Genomic DNA, 18149 nt, shown 5'->3' on the forward strand with positions numbered 1-18149 from the left:
CCGCTCAGCACGAGTTACCATGGTGATTTAGCCCAGGTAAAAAGAGAACAAGCTTCATAGGACGGAAAATTAAACAAGAATTTACCTCGATGAGCGCAAATCCTGCTTCATGGCACAGGCCTCTGCACAAATACTGGAGGTCTCTGACCGGGGGCAGTGCTCCTGGTGTGAGCTCCGGCTGTTGCCAGGCAACCGACAACCATTTGTAAAAAAAAAACACGGAGGGCCCTTCTTCCTGAAAGCCTGCTCAAAGACAAACTGAGCACAACTTCAAAGCTACTGGGTTTCTCTGAACAAATTCATTTGACAAGTGTCATACGACTGCTGTGGACAGCCATGAGTTCAAAAACACTCTCTTCTGTGACAGAGAAGCACATTCGCCACCTGTGTCTGACTGACTTCCCTTGTGGAAATGGCAGCTGGGTGAGTTTATTTTCGTTAATATTTTTTAACTATAAACTTTTTTTTTGGTTGACATGTGTGTTTAGTGGTTTAAAGCCCTCTTATCAACACATGCAGTAAGCATGATCTTTAGATCCGATCTGATATACGCAGTGATTGGGTTGTCAGAGAAAGAGCAAAGACGGTGCAGAGGCAGCAGGGACAGAAGACACAGATGCCCTCCTGGATCTGCTGAGCTGCCCTCGCTCTCCCTGGTGGCATGATTTGTCGTGGAGCCCTCAAGCGGTGACCCTGAGAGAACTGTCCGTGCTGTCACCCGAGCGCCTGCACGCCGACTTCATTTACAATCACTTCACCACACTACGCATCGTGGACAAGGGTGTGAGTAGCTGATTGTCTTTAATACATTTGATTTAACCAACTACTAAACTGTTGTCACCTGACCATGCAGGCCTTAATACTTGTTTGTGTCATTACTAAAAGAGCAAAGACTTTTATTGCTTTAATATAAAGTTCCTGATAATCTTGCTGCACCCCCAGACCCATGATTTGATTATGGTGTCCCCAAAATCCCATGGCAAGTTCGACTTTTCACTCACAAGATCCCCTCCCCAGAGGTTGATGTGTCACAAACTCTACCACAATACTCACGATCTGACCGTGTGTTCCTATAACCACAGATGAATTGTAGAAACAGGTGGTACCAACTTGTCAAACACAGTGGTAATAATACAGAAATAAACATAAAGAGAGACTTTTATCCATGCTCTGTGGCTTTTTATTACACCTGCCCTTCCAGGACACCGCTATGGTATTTATTGCAATCTCAAAAGATGTTAGAAATGTCCCTGAACCCTAAATATCTGGTGTAGATGTTAAAATAAAATTGGCAGAGCAAGGCATCAATCTTGAATTTATCAATGAACCAGAATACACAGAACAAGGGCAGTAAACAGTCAATGCTCAGTTTTTTTACTCGATTAACAAAACTTGTGTTCAGGTGTCCGTCATCGACGAAGGCCTATTAAAGTTTTCAAAGCTGGAGGAATTGGTGCTGAGTGCCAACAGAATCTCAGAAATCCCTGCGCACAACCTTCCTAGCACTTTGAAGGTGAGTCTCAGCGTGATGTCAAATCTCTCCGCGGTTTATCAGATTCAGTGAAATTTCACAAATGTTTTCATGAGCTAATGAATGGTGATTCACTCCAATTCTAATCAAAAGGAAACGTTTGCTTTTCCGTCACACCGAAGGTAAAACACTTGCTGTGACGTCACTGGTTGAGACATTTCCAATCATAATTAATTTACATGTCGTAAGCATCTTTATATGGTGATAATAAACAGTTTGATTGTTGTCTTTCAAAGATATTGGAGCTGCGTGCCAACTGTCTGTCTGCTCTGAACAGTCTCACCTGCCGTCCACCCCCTCTCTTACAATACCTTGGCCTTGGTTCCAACGGTCTCGGTTCCCATGATGATGTATCTAATCTTACAGGAAGACAGTGGTTAGCACGCATGCATGCACACACACAAACAAACACACAGACGCACACACACACACACACACACACACACACACACACACACACACAAACAAACACACGCACGCACACACACGCACACAGACACACGCACAAACACACACGTGCACACACACACACACACACACACACACACACACACACACATGGACAAACACACACACACACACACACACACACACAAACACACACACACACACACACAAACACACAAACATCTGTGACTAATGACACATACTGATTTGCTGACGATGTGTCATCCGTGCTGACTGGTAGTTCAGTCAGGTTTCCTGCCGTCCTTCCTCCTACTGAGTTCACACTGTTAGTCAGAAAAATCTTTTTATTACACATTACTGCTGACTGTGATTCAGCATCATACCCTGCACTCTTTGCATTTTTGTCAGATGATATCAGTGTTAAGTGTTATATGTTTGATAAATTAAAACTAAGATGCACCTTTAAACTGCAAATCCTTTTTACATTGGTTCAACTCCAGAGCGTAAGTTCCTCTACTGCCTTGAAACGTGAGTTAGCTGAACTCAGGTTAGAGAGTAAGTTCACAGTTGTTTTTTCACCGCCTGTCGGCAGGATTACTCAAAAACTACAGGACTGATTTTGTGATGCAACTTTGTGGAGGGGTAGGGAAGGATCCAATTCTGGAGCAGATACAGATTAATGGGCAGATCCCAAGATTTTTATTTATTCATTCATTTTGAATTTGCTTAAACATTGGGGGGATTGGGCGATAGCCTTGGCCAAGGCATGCGTTCTTGAGAGCCCTTTCATTATCTATTAATTAATCTGATTATTATTTCCTTATTTATTCATAATTGATTATTTAGGCTATGACATTTTTTTAGGATTGTAAAAACTGCAAAAAGACACACACACACACCCACACACACACACACACACACACACACACACATACGTGGACACAGTAAGAGCGATGTCTGTCTCTGACCTCAGGCCACAGCTGGTGTGTCTGGACCTCAGTGACTGCCAGTTCCTGGACCAGAAGGCCCTGCTGAGCGCCTTGAGGACACTCCCCTGCCTCAAGACACTGGTGCTGGAGGGAAACCCCTTCACCCTTGTTCCCTCCTACCCGGGCCTCGCTGTGGACACTCTCCCCCTGCTCTCTTGCCTGGATAACTCGTGGGTTTTCCCTGAGGAAAGACATCGTTTTAGGGGCTTGGCCAAGATGAGCGGTGAGACTGTGGACTTTCCTCTCAAGGAGTTTATCTGTGAACGTGGGCTCCTGTTTTTTAGTTGTTTTTCCAAGTTCCCTAATAAACAGTTTGTCATTTCATCCATATCAGGGGCGTACTTACAGTTTATGTCAGGATCATTTTCTTATCAACAGATCTGATAATGGATCAGGCATCGTTGACTGTGAGCGTGGGCAGAATGAAGGGAATGCCAGACCCACTGATGAGTGTGGATGAAAACACTCCTGACTTCCCTGTTGTTGCCTACAGTTACTTCATCTCATACGAGTTCCTGAGTCATCAAACGCCTAATAACCTGGTGACATATCCTCCCTACACTTTTCAGAATCTTGCTTCTCTGTAGGTGTAACACTGCCCAGAACATCACACAGGAAAACTGAATTTGAATCAAGTGTATTTTGGGCATCATTTTTGTTTTTAATTATTGAATTGAATTAGTTTTCTTAATTTTTTCCTGATATGGATAAGGGTTTTTTTCAGTTTCAATTTGTGTTTGAGGTCTTTGACACTTTAACACTGTAGAATAGGAAAAATGTGGAGTTATCTATATAACGTCATTATATTTTATTTAAGCTTCTTCTGTGGTTTCATCCACAGAAAGTTGACACCCAGGCTGGATTTGACACAGCGCATGTGGCAGAAGACGTCTCCAGTGCTGCTGACCTACAATCAAGCGAAAACTGTAAAAGAGAAGCATCCAAAGCGGATGCTGGAGTCTTGACGGTCTACACTGAGGAAACCGGCCATGTTATTGCACATGGTAATAACACGGCCCTCATTTGACCCCCTGCAGAACAAGCACAAACGCCAATAGAGCTGAAGGAAATTTTAACCCAGAAAGATAAAAAACCTTCAGGTGCATTAAGTGAGGCGTTACGAAGGTGTTTGGAAATTTTTATTTCTGAGAAAAGCCAGGGGAGAATTATAAACACCATGAAACCAGATGATCATTTATCAAGCTGCATCATGTGTCTCTTTCCTTGAATATATTTATTTTTTTTGACTTCCCAAAAGCCTGATTTTTTTGTGTTTTCATGTCTTCATATGTGCAAGATGAATTATTGTGTGGTAACGTTTCGCTTGTATGTTTCGATGACTCCCTTTTCCACAGTGTCAAAACACAGCACGTCAAAACTGACATGGTCAGAGTGCATGGACTTCAGTGACACACACATTCACGTTGTTAGTGAACTGGGAGACTTGAAGAAATTCCTCAATCAAGGACTTAATCTGTGGATTGAAGAGGAAAAGGTACAGAAAATATAAGGTTTTTGGAGGGTAAATATTCAAATGCAAAACTTGTCCGAACTCGTACTCTGGCACTTTTAGGTCCTGTCGTGGCCTGCGGCTTCTGAGGATATCCCAGAGTCCAAACCCAACCAGGCTGTCAAGGACAAGAAGGGAATGAAAGGGAGAGAAGTAAGCCCATCATTTTTTCCTCCCCGACAAACAATTATTGAGCTTATTGATCTGATGGGTAGACTTTCAGGGAAAATCTTGGGACTGGTCATCCACAGAATTGGGTTCAAAAAACAAAAGCTTGTTGTAGAAATAATTGCTGGAAATCTAGGTCTGATACTACGGCAACCAATGTGTGTACAGTCCCTAAGCACGTGTTCAATAACATGTACAGTAGCACGACCACATTCACTGCTCTAATAGATCTTACTTGTAATGAACTATTTAGCTCTTGATTTTTGTGTTTCACATGTGACTTCCACATCTTGTGTTATTTGTTTGTTATAAACAGAACAAATTTGGTTTGGTTTGAATCCACCAGAGCTTGTCACGTCAGCCTCGCGTGGATGTTAAAAGTCCGATTTTTTGGCAGATAAATTCCGAATGAATCCAAACATAATCGCATCATCTCTTTCTCAGTCTCCAATCAAATCTACTGCCGCCAAAGACAAGTCTAAGGACAAAAAGAAGAAAACTGTACTAGAGCTGGTCCAGGACGCCCCAATTAGAAGAAGCCTTGGCTCCATCCACATCCCCCTGCAAAGCTTGGTCGAAGGAGATCGTAAGGTCGCCGTCCTCTGCAACCTCGGTTTCCTGCGCACAGAGTCTGAGATGGGGCCTACGCAAACACACGAAAAGGTCCAAAAGCGTGTAACCGACTCTGACAGGAACACAAACTACTAATACATGGGACAGCCACCAAGATTATGAACTATCAAACTGACATGGAGACCCGTTTCATGTGCGATATGTTTTTCATTCATCCGTAGGATCCGGGAAAGAAAATCAAAGAGGAAAAGAAGAAGGAGGACAAGGAATCAAAGCTGAGAGGAGGTAATGGTACAGAACAAAATAATACGGCATCTTCAAAAGCTTAAGTACACAATCATCACAATAAGGTTCATCAGCGCTGTTGACATACAGCAGATAAATATCGTAAAAGATGTCTGATAAAAGCACCACACCTCACCACTATGGGAATCAGAGCTGAGGTGAATATACTATGGTGTTATTCTTTTGTTGACCTCATACATGGTTTATATCTACAGCGGTAGGGGGTCGAGGAGAGGGCAAAATGTGAGAGACACATTTTGAATTATTATTGTTTCATTAGTCAGCAAACTGTTTTTTTGATCGATCTGTTGAACCTCCTGAATCCTGTCTGATGTTGTGCTGTGCAGGCAAAGGAAAGGGAGGGAGGAACCATGAGGCGGACGTCCACACAGACAACCTGCCACAACCTGTGACCGTGGAGGTGAGCGTGGAGCTGGAGAAATGGCAGTCTACATCTGAAGCTCACCAACTCCTGCACCCGCACCAAACCTCCCAGAGCCCAGAGACTGTTTCGTCGTGAAGTAAAGTCTTCCCCTCATCCCTGCCGACTGTGGATTGCATGTTAAATCTATTTTACAAATTTGACGTGGGCTGCGGTTGCTGCTCTCCTGCAGTAAGTAAACTGTTTTCCAGCGATTGTATCTGCACAGGATGTGATGATATAATATATACATTGTCAAACTTGACTCTGAATGTAATCAAAGATAGGTCTACTTAAGCACCCAAGCAAAATTAAAGAAATTTTTTTTAGCCCAAAACCTTAAGGTAAAGGAGCATTGATACTATTTTTGCTTGATCTCCATCCAGTCAGTTAAACTTCAGGAATATCAATGTGTCCATTCAGGAAGAACACATGATTGTGAATCAATTTCACCCGCTTTGGTGCAAATGAAACTGACAACAGTTGCAATGGAGGGACAAAAGCAAGACAACCCCCAATAAAGGGGAATTGTCGTCTGTTGTGTTTTCCCCGGTCTGTTCCTGCTGTTTTCCCCCTGGCTCCAGTATTTGGATTACCTGTTTTTTGCCACATCTCGTGGACACCCTTGGTTTGATTCTGTTTTTGTTTTATTATTAAATATCCTTTTTCCCCTACATCTGCATTTGGGTCCTGCTTCCTGCTCAGCCCTGACACTTGTCACCGGTCGCATGAGGCAGTACAGGACCTGCAGTCCAATCAGGTTGCACCAGGTAGTCCAGGTAGTCAGGAGCACGGAGGAGATTACCAGGAGGCCTGCCGTTACGCGAGGAGAGCTGGTCAGGGCCGTAGAAGGGCATCAACCCTTCTGTGAGGAGGAACAGGAGGAGCATTGCCAGAGCCCAACAACATAACCTCCAGCAGGCTACTGGTGCGCATGATTCTGACCCAACTGTCAGAAACAGACTCAATGAGCGTGGCATGACGGCAGTTCCTGGATTACGAATCCTTGATGCTATTGACCGGCCCTCTCGTTCCCCTGACCTAAATCCAATTGAGCACCTATGGGACTTAATGTATCGGTGAATCCGACGCCAAAGTACCATCACACAGTGCCCAGGAGCTCACTGATGCCCTGCGCCAGGTCTGGGAGGAGATCCCCCAGGACTCATCAGTTGACTCCTCTTATACAGTGTACATCGGAAAAGATTTTAAAATTGAATAATTAGTTCATCAACATCTAATGTGGGATTTGAGTGTTCCCTTATCTTTTTTTGGAGCAGTGTATATAAATATATGAACACTGCTCATGAATAATAAATAGGGGGACTTTAACTCTTACTCAAACATGGAGTACTACTTGTTTGTCATTCATATGTGGATGTGGACACAAGTAGTGTTTCACTTATGACATCATGTCCTTTCAGTGTTCATATCTTATGAAAGATAAATAGGGGGACTTTAACTCTTACTCATACATGGAGTACTACTTGTTGATGTCATTTGTATGTGGATGTGGACACAAATAGTGTTTCACTTATGACATCATGTCCTTTCAGTGTTCATATCTTATGAAAGATAAATAGGGGGACTTTAACTCTTACTCAAACATGGTGTACTACTTGTTGATGTCATTCCTTTGTAAATGTGGACACAGTGTCACTTATGACAGCATGCTCTGTCTGATGTTCCAAGATGTTTGATGTGGCTGTTTCTCTTCATTTTCTTTGATGTGAATTAACGTAATCTGTGTTTGAGGCCTTACAAATACTGTATTCCTGAACACAGACCGCCCAGGGTCTGTTAGGTTCACTGTGTCAGATGGTTAAAGTAAGTTATTTGAATGACTGAAAAGTTGCAGCTTGGTGTGTAATATTATGGAGATGCCATATGTGGTGTGATCACTTTACTCAACAGGACTTGTAGGCAACTGGATACAAGTTTAATGTACATAGACGACATGCAGTGCACAATTAAAATATTTTTTTTGATATTTAATTTATACATAAATTTTATTTATTTTATACAGATATTCAAAACATTTTTTTCATTGATTCATACAGAAATTATCTTTTAATTGCAAAACAAGTTTTGGAAAGGCCGTTTCACTGGAACTGAGGACTTTTGACTGCTTCTTTCTCACCAGTCATCCAGCAGTCCCTTCATGAAGACCATAAAAAAGTTCCTTTTAAAGCCAAACAGCACTGGTTTCACTGCTCCGCGAGCAACCCCCCCCCCCCCCCCCCCTTCACAAAATTACACACATACTATCAAACCTTTAGAGCACATAGTATTTCCAGGGATAAAAAAATAAACTATAGCTCACCAATTTTTGCACAAATTGATATTTGTTTTTAATCAAGTTTTTTACAGTTTCAAATAAAGACCTTTAATGACACGATAATATCTTTCTAGCCCCCCACAAGCTGTGCAAGCCATGTAAGGATAATCATAAGTTAAAGGACCTGTAGACCATTGCTTTTCCCACATTAATATGTTCACCTTAAGTATCACCTCACACATATAAACCCAGGATATCTGACTTTCTCCTCCAGTCATTTACAATTAGTAAAGTAATACAAAACCGTTAACTGCTGCGTTTCTTTTCCCGATGTCTGAAAGATATATTGAGGACGGCGTTCACCTATAAGAGCGCTTAAGGGCTGGTGTGGACAATAAAGACGCTTGGCAAAAACAAGCACACAGAATGCGCACACACAAATTAAAACCCAAAGAGAACTGCGTTATCTAACATGTGCAAATATAGTGATTGTGCGAACGAGGGTTTAAAAAGGCTTCAAAAGGTCTGGTCGTCATTACAGGAGTCGGTCCAGTGGCCGAAGACCTCACAGATGTCACAGTAGGGCCGCTCTTCTCCCTTATTGCCATGGTATGTGGTGTGTGGAGGCGAGTCGGGCATCTGCATTTGCGTGGGACAGTCCTCGGTGTCGTGGAGGTCGAAACAGTCGCAGATGTCACAGAACAGCCTCGGGGGAGTCTTCTTCTTCACGGGTTCCTGTCCGTGGCTGCAGAGAGAAGCAAACGGCTCCATCTGTGACAGACTGTCCAGTGATACGTTTTGCCACATGGCTAGTGTTATTTTAGATTAAGTGCGAGAGGATCTGCTGTGAGTGGGTCTTACCTGTCGTAGTTATCCAGCTCACTCTGATTATTCCCATTCAGGGCAGCTGCTGCCATTGTCTCCAGTTTGTCCTTGAGTTCCCCGTTCTTCCTCTGGAGGTCAACGATGACTGAATTCAGGAACTCAATCTGCAATGGAGATGTGCAACAGTAGTGTCAATATTGCTGGAAGTTGCATTATAATAAAAAATTATTTATTGAAAAAATGTATAGTCTCCCTGTGAAGTTTATTCATTACCTCCGCCAAGGAGGTTGTGTGATCGGTTCCATTTGTATGTTTATTTGTTTATTAGCAGGATTACTCAAAAGTTATTGGATGGATTTGAATGAAAATATCAAAGATAGGTCTCGGCCATGCTAAGATTCTTCGCCACTGCGAGATGGGGCAGAACTTGACCTTTTAAAACATTTTTTAAATATGTAAGTCAGATGGAGAAACAACATATAGGTGGGGGTTGCTCTGCCTTGGCGGAGGTCTGCACTCCTGTTGTAGTATGTGCCAAGGCTTTACTTCAATCCTATGACCAGAACTATAGATAATAGTAACTACTGTGCACCTCACTACATTACCCAAATAATGAACACTGAGTTGTCAGCCAAAGAAAAATTTAGGCTTGGAATGAGTTACAAGGAAAGAGTCATTCATGTTTAGTTTCTTACGGAGCAAAAGTGAAACTCAACAGATCTCATGTCTGCCAAGCATCTACGATAACATAGAAATTTCACTGCGAATTGTACAGTAGGTATAGCAAACTGGATTTCTCTTTGGAGGACAGTCTGTAACGTGACCACTGGACAAAACACAAGAGCCACAGTGACAGTGGGGGACGAACATGCACAAGTGAAGCTGATGAGAAACATTAACAAACCGCTGCCTGATGGTGGGGTAGCATTGCCAACATCAGAGACAGGGCAGAGGAGACGAGTTGCGATTAAAGAAAGAGGAAGAGAGAGAGAAGAAAAAAACAAACAATTGTTTCAAATTAGGACCCACTCACTGAGACACTCAATTCATCGCTGCCACAGATAATACAGTATAACATTTCATAATGAACAGTCTGCAGGTGAGACGCAAATGATGGTTGGGAGACTGATGACCATCAGTCATCACGACACTGCTGTTACAATTGACAACTCAATCATCCCTGTAACAGCTGAGATGATGCCAGATATGCTTTTGATGAAATTTTAGACCAATTGTGACCCATTTCAGCTCTCTAAAACATTATACTGTAACAGCCTCCTGATTTCATCAGTCGACTGCTCCATCAGAAGCAGTGATTGTTAGTAAGTGTCTGAGTAAAGCAGCAGTCATTTCACAAACAGCAGTCAGTGTCAGTGAGACCGTTTCCGTACGACTGCCCCGAATAAAATAAAAATGGAAATGAGACCGGGTTATTGTCTCAGCAGAAAAACAACTATGGACAGAGTAGGAAAGCATCTTTACACTGAGTGCATTAATAAAAAATAATAACAAAGAAATCTAGCCAGGACTATGGTGTTATTATTCAGGCTTAGTGCAGCAGTTCACACACCTGACCATCTGCCATCTCCTTATCCTCCCTCAACTGGTCCACAACAGCATCACCTGGAGACATCAAGAACAAGCAGGAGTAGACTAGATACATTTTCTTTTTCTTTTCGATGTCACCTCACAGAGAACTGAAATTACTGCGACCAGATATCTTTGCCGTGGGCGCGAGTTAAGCTCAGTGTCACAGTACCTGATAGGTTGTTGATGGTTTCAGGCGCTGCAGCCAGGTCCGTCTCCAGCCTCAGCACACGCTCCTGTAGATCAGCCTTGTCACGCTCCAGGGCATGAATCGTACCCTGCAGTGTCTTAGCCGAGGCACTTTCCCCGCGCAGCACAGCCATCTGCGCAGGAAAGGTTACATGCTTTTCAATGTCAATGACATTTTATTACCGACTTCAGTAATACAAATAAATTCACTTTGGGAAGTCATTCAACCATCACGTCAGGATGCACAGGAAAGTTCAAAATAATTTTGAAAGGGATGAAAGCAAAACATGTTTTGAACTTTGACTCTGAGATTCACAGATCAAACATTTTGAGTTAAAGCAAACTCAAAATGATAGGGTGATTATGAATGTTTTTTGACCTAGAAGTGACATGCTTGTGCAAGGTAGGAAATGTCTAAAAGCTACATGTGGGTTTTAACTGGTGCTCAGAATCTATAGAAAAACTCAGGAGGTTTTAAAGAAAAAGAAACTTCCATACCTTCTCAATGTTTTCTGTGCAACTCTTTACTTGCTTAAATTAATGTGGTGCATGCTCAACAGTTTTGTCATAATCTGCCATACCCACCGACAATAAGACGGTGCCATCATGCAAGCGATTCTCACCTCACTCTTCAGGTTTTCCACCTGCTGGTCCTTTTCTGAGATTAAGGCACTGTTTTTACGGACAGACTGTTGGAGGGCGGCCTTCTCCTTGTCCAACTGCTCCTTCAAGGTGCTCTCACTGTCAAATACAAAATACCAACTAAATCTCTGAGATACAGAGAAACAATAACTCCAGGCTCCATTTTGCCAAATTGTTTCATACGGTCATTGTATGAGGTTCTGAGAACAATGACAAAGAAATATCATGCTAGGCCATAATATTCCTAATTGTGTGCCTTTACTGTTTACATCAAGATATTTGTAATATAACATGATGATGACTGAGATCACATGAAGGTAAAGGCGTTGAGTACCTGAAGGCCTTATTTGGAAGGCTTGGAAGGAAAAGAACAGCATGACAACACAATCACTTAATGCATTGCATATATTAACATGTGCCATACAGATGAAACCATTTGAGCTTATTTGATAACAGGCTTAAAAAAAACAACCCTCACATAGTGGTATGGTCTTACCTTTGCTTCATCTCATCCAACTGTTTTTTGAGTTTGGTGTGCTCATCTTTGAGCTAGGGGAAGAAAAAAACAAAACATTGTTCACATTCAGTCATGACCTGCAGATGAACAGCTGAAACACAAAACACAAGTTTGTGGTATTGTGGGATTCGTTGTTTTTTTTATGTTGCACCTTTACACGATCACTCTGGTCTTTGTGATCTTTATCCAGCTCCTGAGTCAGCTTGTTATTTTCATCTTGTAGCGTCTGCAGCGACTGCGACTTCACGGAAACGGCCTCTTTTAGCTCCTCACTGAATAAAAACAAAATGTTAGACTCACTCATGTAGCCCACATATTGGCTTGTAGAAACACTTCCATACACTCACACTTCCTGGCATAGACTCTTGATCTTCTGACTTTCTGTGCAAAGTTGATCTTTGGATGTTTTCAGATCTTCTTGGTGCTTGGAATTCTCCTTTTTCAGTGTTGCGAGCTAAACATTAATGGACAAACATTTAGAGCCAACATGGCAAATCTTACATGTACAGTTTTGCTGGATGAGAACAGCCACTTGACCATGGAGATCCTTTCTATTAGCATTTTTGCGAACACCCGACATCTCTCACCTGGGTTTCTATCTCCTGTTTGGAGCTCCGCAGCTCTTCCAGAGCGTCCATCTTCTCCTGCACTAAACTGGTTTTCTCTTTTGTCAGCTGTTCGAGAGCCTCAGCCATCTTGCCAGAGGCCTCTGTAGCCTAAACAGTGCACGGGCAACATATTCAATAAGAACATTAGTTTCACATGCAGAGCAGCAAATGGTCGGTTTACATCAACACTTACAGTAAAAATAAATTGACTGCTCATTTGACAAAGATATTCATTACGTATCATTTGACTTCAACTAATGATCACAATTAAATAAATAAATTAAACATTCAAAAAATTAACTACATGCTTAATAAATAATAATCTTAATTACGGCTATAGAATCACTTATCCAAATCTCAGCTCATTGTAAACTTCAGAGAACAACCAGAACCAGAGGGTTGAGAATTAACAACAATAGTATTATACTAGGAAAAATGATTAGTATCTACTCTACAATACTTATAGAGCCTGTGGCCTCAGAACGGATCCTGACAACCATCAACTTGTGTAAAGGGCCAGTAAAGAAACCCCAAATGTTTAATTGGTAGTCCTTTACTGGCAGTTTGTGTGGGACTTCCTCAAATTTAAAATGGTGGTAGAAAAACAACAGTCATCCTTCAATGACTCCCAGAAGAATTAAGAAATTTAAATATTTCTGCCTATACATTTACTTTAAGAGACTTTACCACCTCAAAAACTTTACGACTGAATGGAGTTGTGAAACAGGATTACTGCAGCTTTTTTTTTCGAGATCTACCTTTCTAAGTGAAGTGTGTTTACATCAATATAACTAAATGAAATATGAAACACCAGACGGTTAGTGCGATCATCTCAGATCTACATAATCATGTAGCCTAGAAGAATTTCACCTGATGTTAGATCACGTTATAAGCCCACAGGCAAAGGCTGGGAGCTTGGGGTAATAAACAGCGTTTAGTAAATGGAAGATGAAAGTTAGACACCAAAATAAAAGAAAAGAGGAAAGGGAAACAAACTAGCAGGCATGCAGTGAGAAGGTGACGTAGCCCCAGCCCCTCTAAACGGTGTCAGTGGTACAGGAGGAGGAATACCTCAAGCTGCTTAGAAACAACATTTTTTAGTTGGGACTCGAGCTGCCTGACTTGCTGGAGGGCTTCATCTCTCTCCACCTGCAGGGCGTTCTTCTGAGCTGCTAAGCCTGAGATGCTGGAGGAAATCTCTTCTTTTACAACAGCAGAAGCCGATACCTCTGCAACAGCATTCCTGTATTGGTTTTCCAGAAGTTCTTTATCCGTTTGTAGGGCCTTGACATCAGCGTCTAGTTGTGTCTGACTAGCCTGCAACTTCTCCAACTCTTCGAGCAGCCTCGACCGTTCTGCGAGCCAATTTTCTTTGCCCGCATCCAGAGAAGAAACGTCTTGCTCCAATTTACCCTGAACAGCTAAAAGCTCCTCTTTCTCTGTGGTCAAGGAGGTCATCTGTTTGCCCATATCCTCAAGCTTAGATAATAGCTGGTCTTTATCTTCAGTCAAACGACTGGTTTCTTTCTCGCGCTGCGTCAACTGGGTTTTCAAAGCCTCCATATCCACAGTAAAAGATTTGTTTTGCTGATCAGCATTCTTAAGGTTCAAAGAAATGTCTTTATTTTCTTGTGTAACTTTAGACAATGCTTTCTGAAGCTCGTCAATTTGTTTGGACAGACCATCCTTGTCAGATATCACTTTATTCCGTTCACTGTTTTCAGCTTGTAGCCGAGTCTCAAGAAGCTGCTTGGCCTCCGACATTGATTCAGTCTGACCTTTAAACTCCTGGATCTGCTGAAGCAGCCCCTGGTTCTCGTTCTGCAAAGATTCCACTTTTTTGTCAGCTTCAGTCTGCAGCAACTGCAGATGCTGACCAACTTTTGTAAGGTTATCCACCTGTTGAACAAGTTCTAAATTAGCCTTCTCAGAATCCATTTTTATTTTACTATGCTCTTGAGCAAGTTCAGTTTTGGCCTTTTCAAGAACTTCAATGTCAGAGTTATGTTTCTGCAGTTCATTTTGCAGGTCAGCCTTTTCTCGTTTCAAAGAGGTCACCTCTGCTTCAACTTCATCTTTTTGCCGTTTGTTTTCCTCGAGCATTGTCGTCAAATGAGACTTCTCTTGAGTAAGGTCAGCATTAGCTCTGGAGTAACTATCCAACTGGTCCTTAGTTGTTCGAATATCACTAGCCAGTTTATCACGCTCAACAGAAAGAACATTTTTCTCAGATATGGCTTTCGAGTGTTTCTCCTCCAATTCGCCCTTCTCCCCTGCCAAACGCTCATAATCCATTTTCTGCTGCTCTAGTGCCGAATCGAGGCTCATCTTTTCCTTCCGAATAGCATGGAGAGCCATCTCAGATCCTGAGCTCTGAAGGCCAAACGCTTGCCTCTCTTGCTCAAAAGATGACGATGCTTCTTTAAATTTCTCATTGGACTGAGACAGTTGTTCTGTTGAGGTTTGAAGCTTGTCCTTTAATTCTTCGATCTCTTTGAGCAGCTCTTCCTTCTCATTGCAGACTTTTCTTTGGGTCGCAAGTAAGTATTCTTTCTCCTGCAGAAGGTGAAGTCTCTCAGAATCAGTCACCTGACTGCTTGTCTTGAACTCTTCCAGCATCTGGGTCAGGCTCATTTTTGAGGCTTTGAGTTCTTCGCATTCACGGACAGAACTCTCCAAGTTTTTCTTTGTAGCGGTGAGTTTCTTCTGGAGCTCCTCCTTCACGGTCTCCAAGCTCTTCTTGTCCAACACAGAGGCACTGATTTCAGAGGACATCTCCACCTTCTCTTTTGTCAGTTTTTCTGTGAGTGCCTGCAGCTGTGTATTCTTCATTGTCAGATCTTCTTTTTCTAGGTTCATAGACTTAAGTTTTTCCTGCAAGTCAGCATTCTTAGCATCAAGAGACTTTTTGGCATTCCTAGCAGCATCTCTCTCTAAAACTAAATCATCCTTCTCCCATGTGAGCTTTGACCTGCTTTCATTGAAGTCCTCTTCAAGCCGGTTCCTCTCTTTGCAGACATTTTCATAATCCTGAAGTAGTTGCTTCTTTTTAGTCTGGATTTGCTGAATGTCCTGCTGATGCTTCAGGAGCAAGTCAGTCTTTTCTGCACATTGTCTTTGAAGCTCCTCGATTTGGTCCAGATGTTCACCTTTAGTATGAACCAGGGTCTTGTTTTCAGTCTGCACTTCCTGGAGAAGATCTTTCACCTTCCCCAACTCTGTGTTCAATGAAATCTTTTCTTCATCCGATCGCTTTTCGTTGGTGAGTAACTCTTCTTGATGTTTTGAAAGCTTATTGCTGGTTACTAGCAGTTGTTCTTTCTGGGCTGAAAGCTCCTGGTGACTTATCTCAAGGGCAGAGAACTTAGTCTGCAAATCTGAAAGGTGTTTCTCCAGTTTGCCTTTCTCAGCTTTAACATCCCCACTTTCCTTACACAGGTTTTCCAGATCTAGACTCTGCTTTCCCAGTTTTTTGGACAATTGTTCAACATCATGCTTGTAGGAGTCAAGCTCAGCAGAAAGGCACTGGATAAAATAAAGATGAAGGGGAAAAGATGGGGAATATATGTATGGGGAAAAGTAAGATGAATAACAGAATAAACCAAGCAGATATGGACATGAGCGATATGCATTAGGAAAGGTTAAGCTGCAGAGGCATCAAAAACTGCAAAAGACCACACCACAGCTTACACCACAGTTATTTAGGAAAAAAGATGGAACATTTTCACTTAGTTTCATTATTTACTTTAAATATATTAAAGTTGTTTTTATGCCAAATATGCCTGGCATATAAACAAAAAGTGACAGCTGGAGTGTATGACTACTATTTAATTTGAAGAATCTCATACTGCAATTCCTTGAATTTCTATGAGAATCCACACTACACGTATTTTATGTGTGAATTATTGTACATTTGATTTCTTAGAAATGAACAGACTTATCAGGCCACTAAGCATAAGCAATGCTTGCAGGGGTACCTAGTAAAAGCAATTATCATTTGATGTAACATAAACAAAATTGTCATTGTAAATAAGAAGCAATTGTCTACTCTGCAGCTGGTTGCTTAGTTAAAATAAATACTACGAACGAGAAACAACAATGGTGGAAAGTTAGAGCGGGGTTTTCTTCTCTTGGACCGACAGCGAGGCGGAACGGTTACTGACAGTAAGTGATTACAACATATAGGCTTTAATAAGATAAGAACCATACAGGAAGCAAATTTATTAAATGAGTTAAAGACATCATTATACAAGTTGTACTCCTGCAAGCATATAGGCCATAGACCCTCTGAACTAGAATGGAATGAAATTAATGTGAAAAAATAGATTTTTGGCCTAAATGTCTTGGGGGAATGAACAAATAATGTGTATGGTGATAATAACAAGTGAAATATTGTTGAATACACATTAATCAGTGATGTTAAATGAAGACAATAATGGTCACAGTTACAAATAACGTTGTTTTAAAGCCTGTCACATTCTGTGTTTGACCTGAGTTATTTTTCCTGGTGATTTCAATGATCAAATATTAGTAAAATCAGTAATACGTAAAGCATTATTTTTACATTAAACTAAAGCTGTCACAAGATCAGATTTTTACTACACGATTATTGTCGCTAAAATAATTCCCGATAACGATGGCATCACAATACCTTTATAAGTTTTGAAAAATAATAATAATGTGGCCACCATTATTGGCCATAATAATGTGGCCAATAATAATGTGGCCATGTATGGGTGTGTGCTTACCTGAGTCTGTTCCTTGTGTGTCTGCAGCTCAGACACCAGTTTCTCCAGCTCCTGGGTTTTGTCCCTCGAAAAGGAGAGCTCCTGCTTCAACTCCTCAACCTGACTCTGCAGCAGCCCACGTTCCTTCACATGGAGCTCCGAGGCCTCAGAGAGCGATTTCTCTTGAGAGGCTTTAAGCTCCTCAACCACGGTCTCACCCTTTTTGACAGTCTTCTCCTAGAAAATGAGAAATGACACTAAGTAATAACTGATCACATCACAGCATTTTTCTTCTTGCTTTCAACCAATCTTGAGGTATCTGACTTATAATTCACAAAACACCTTTTTTGTGAGTGCCATACAATACTTACTAAGCTAGCAATCTTTTCCTGAAGGTCTTTTATCTGAGACTGATGTGCATCTCCAGTCTCTTTGAGCTCTTGCTCTTTGCGGGAATGTTCCTGCTGGAGTTTTTCACCGAAGTGGGCCACCTTCTCCTTCTCTTCTGCAAGTTGACTCAGTAACTCCTCGAGCCTCCTGGATCATGACAAAAAAAAACAGTGATATAAAAATGACAGGTTAGATAACTGAAAAGTAAATTGGCAACAGCGTGGAATAAAACAAATGCATTTAATTGTAAAATGAATATAAAATTATTGTAATGAAATAATACAAAAGGAGGTGGTCAGAATGTCCCAGTTGAAATTTCAGATTTTGTGTCCCAGGTGCACAACAACAAACATAAACAAAACACATGGTGGTGAACGGTTAGCATTCACATTATAGTGTATATTAATCAAATACAGGCAAATTGAGTTTTGGTCGAGGATCGCTGCGATCTTTCTCGTAAATTAAAAGTGACAGAAATTTATAGGATTTTTATCAGTATTA

At 41.6% G+C, this 18149-nt stretch overlaps 2 protein-coding genes across 11 annotated transcripts in view; one reads left to right on the plus strand and one right to left on the minus strand.

Moving 5' to 3' along the window:
* LOC118314190 (leucine-rich repeat-containing protein 43-like) lies at positions 1 to 7880 on the plus strand. Its single transcript, XM_035640453.2, has 13 exons — positions 1 to 423; positions 571 to 783; positions 1403 to 1513; positions 1768 to 1907; positions 2913 to 3151; positions 3307 to 3470; positions 3770 to 3932; positions 4284 to 4423; positions 4502 to 4591; positions 5051 to 5269; positions 5401 to 5464; positions 5812 to 6077; positions 6591 to 7880. The coding sequence occupies exons 1-12, from the start codon at positions 337 to 339 to the stop codon at positions 5982 to 5984; spliced, it is 1803 nt and encodes a 600-aa protein (XP_035496346.2). The 5' UTR covers positions 1 to 336; the 3' UTR covers positions 5985 to 6077; positions 6591 to 7880.
* The window catches only part of clip1a (CAP-GLY domain containing linker protein 1a), a 24233-nt gene continuing 13959 nt past the window's right edge, over positions 7876 to 18149 (minus strand). For 7 of the 10 annotated variants that reach the window (XM_047329181.1, XM_047329179.1, XM_047329180.1 and 4 more), the window contains 13 exons: positions 17630 to 17795; positions 17280 to 17495; positions 13603 to 16056; positions 12511 to 12639; positions 12271 to 12377; positions 12075 to 12195; positions 11903 to 11955; positions 11388 to 11505; positions 10748 to 10898; positions 10559 to 10611; positions 9893 to 9898; positions 9025 to 9152; positions 7876 to 8908 (listed from right to left, as the gene is read on the minus strand). In XM_047329181.1, coding sequence (XP_047185137.1) covers positions 8680 to 8908; positions 9025 to 9152; positions 9893 to 9898; positions 10559 to 10611; positions 10748 to 10898; positions 11388 to 11505; positions 11903 to 11955; positions 12075 to 12195; positions 12271 to 12377; positions 12511 to 12639; positions 13603 to 16056; positions 17280 to 17495; positions 17630 to 17795 — 3931 coding nt within the window. In that variant the 3' untranslated portion in view covers positions 7876 to 8679. Of the gene's footprint in view, positions 8909 to 9024; positions 9153 to 9892; positions 9899 to 10558; positions 10612 to 10747; positions 10899 to 11387; positions 11762 to 11902; positions 11956 to 12074; positions 12196 to 12270; positions 12378 to 12510; positions 12640 to 13602; positions 16057 to 17279; positions 17496 to 17629; positions 17796 to 18149 lie in introns of those variants that run through there. The other 3 variants (XM_047329182.1, XM_047329186.1, XM_047329185.1) reach the window with 3 other exon arrangements.

This window comes from Scophthalmus maximus, chromosome 19 (assembly GCF_022379125.1).
Source record: "Scophthalmus maximus strain ysfricsl-2021 chromosome 19, ASM2237912v1, whole genome shotgun sequence".
Lineage (NCBI taxonomy): Eukaryota > Metazoa > Chordata > Actinopteri > Pleuronectiformes > Scophthalmidae > Scophthalmus > Scophthalmus maximus.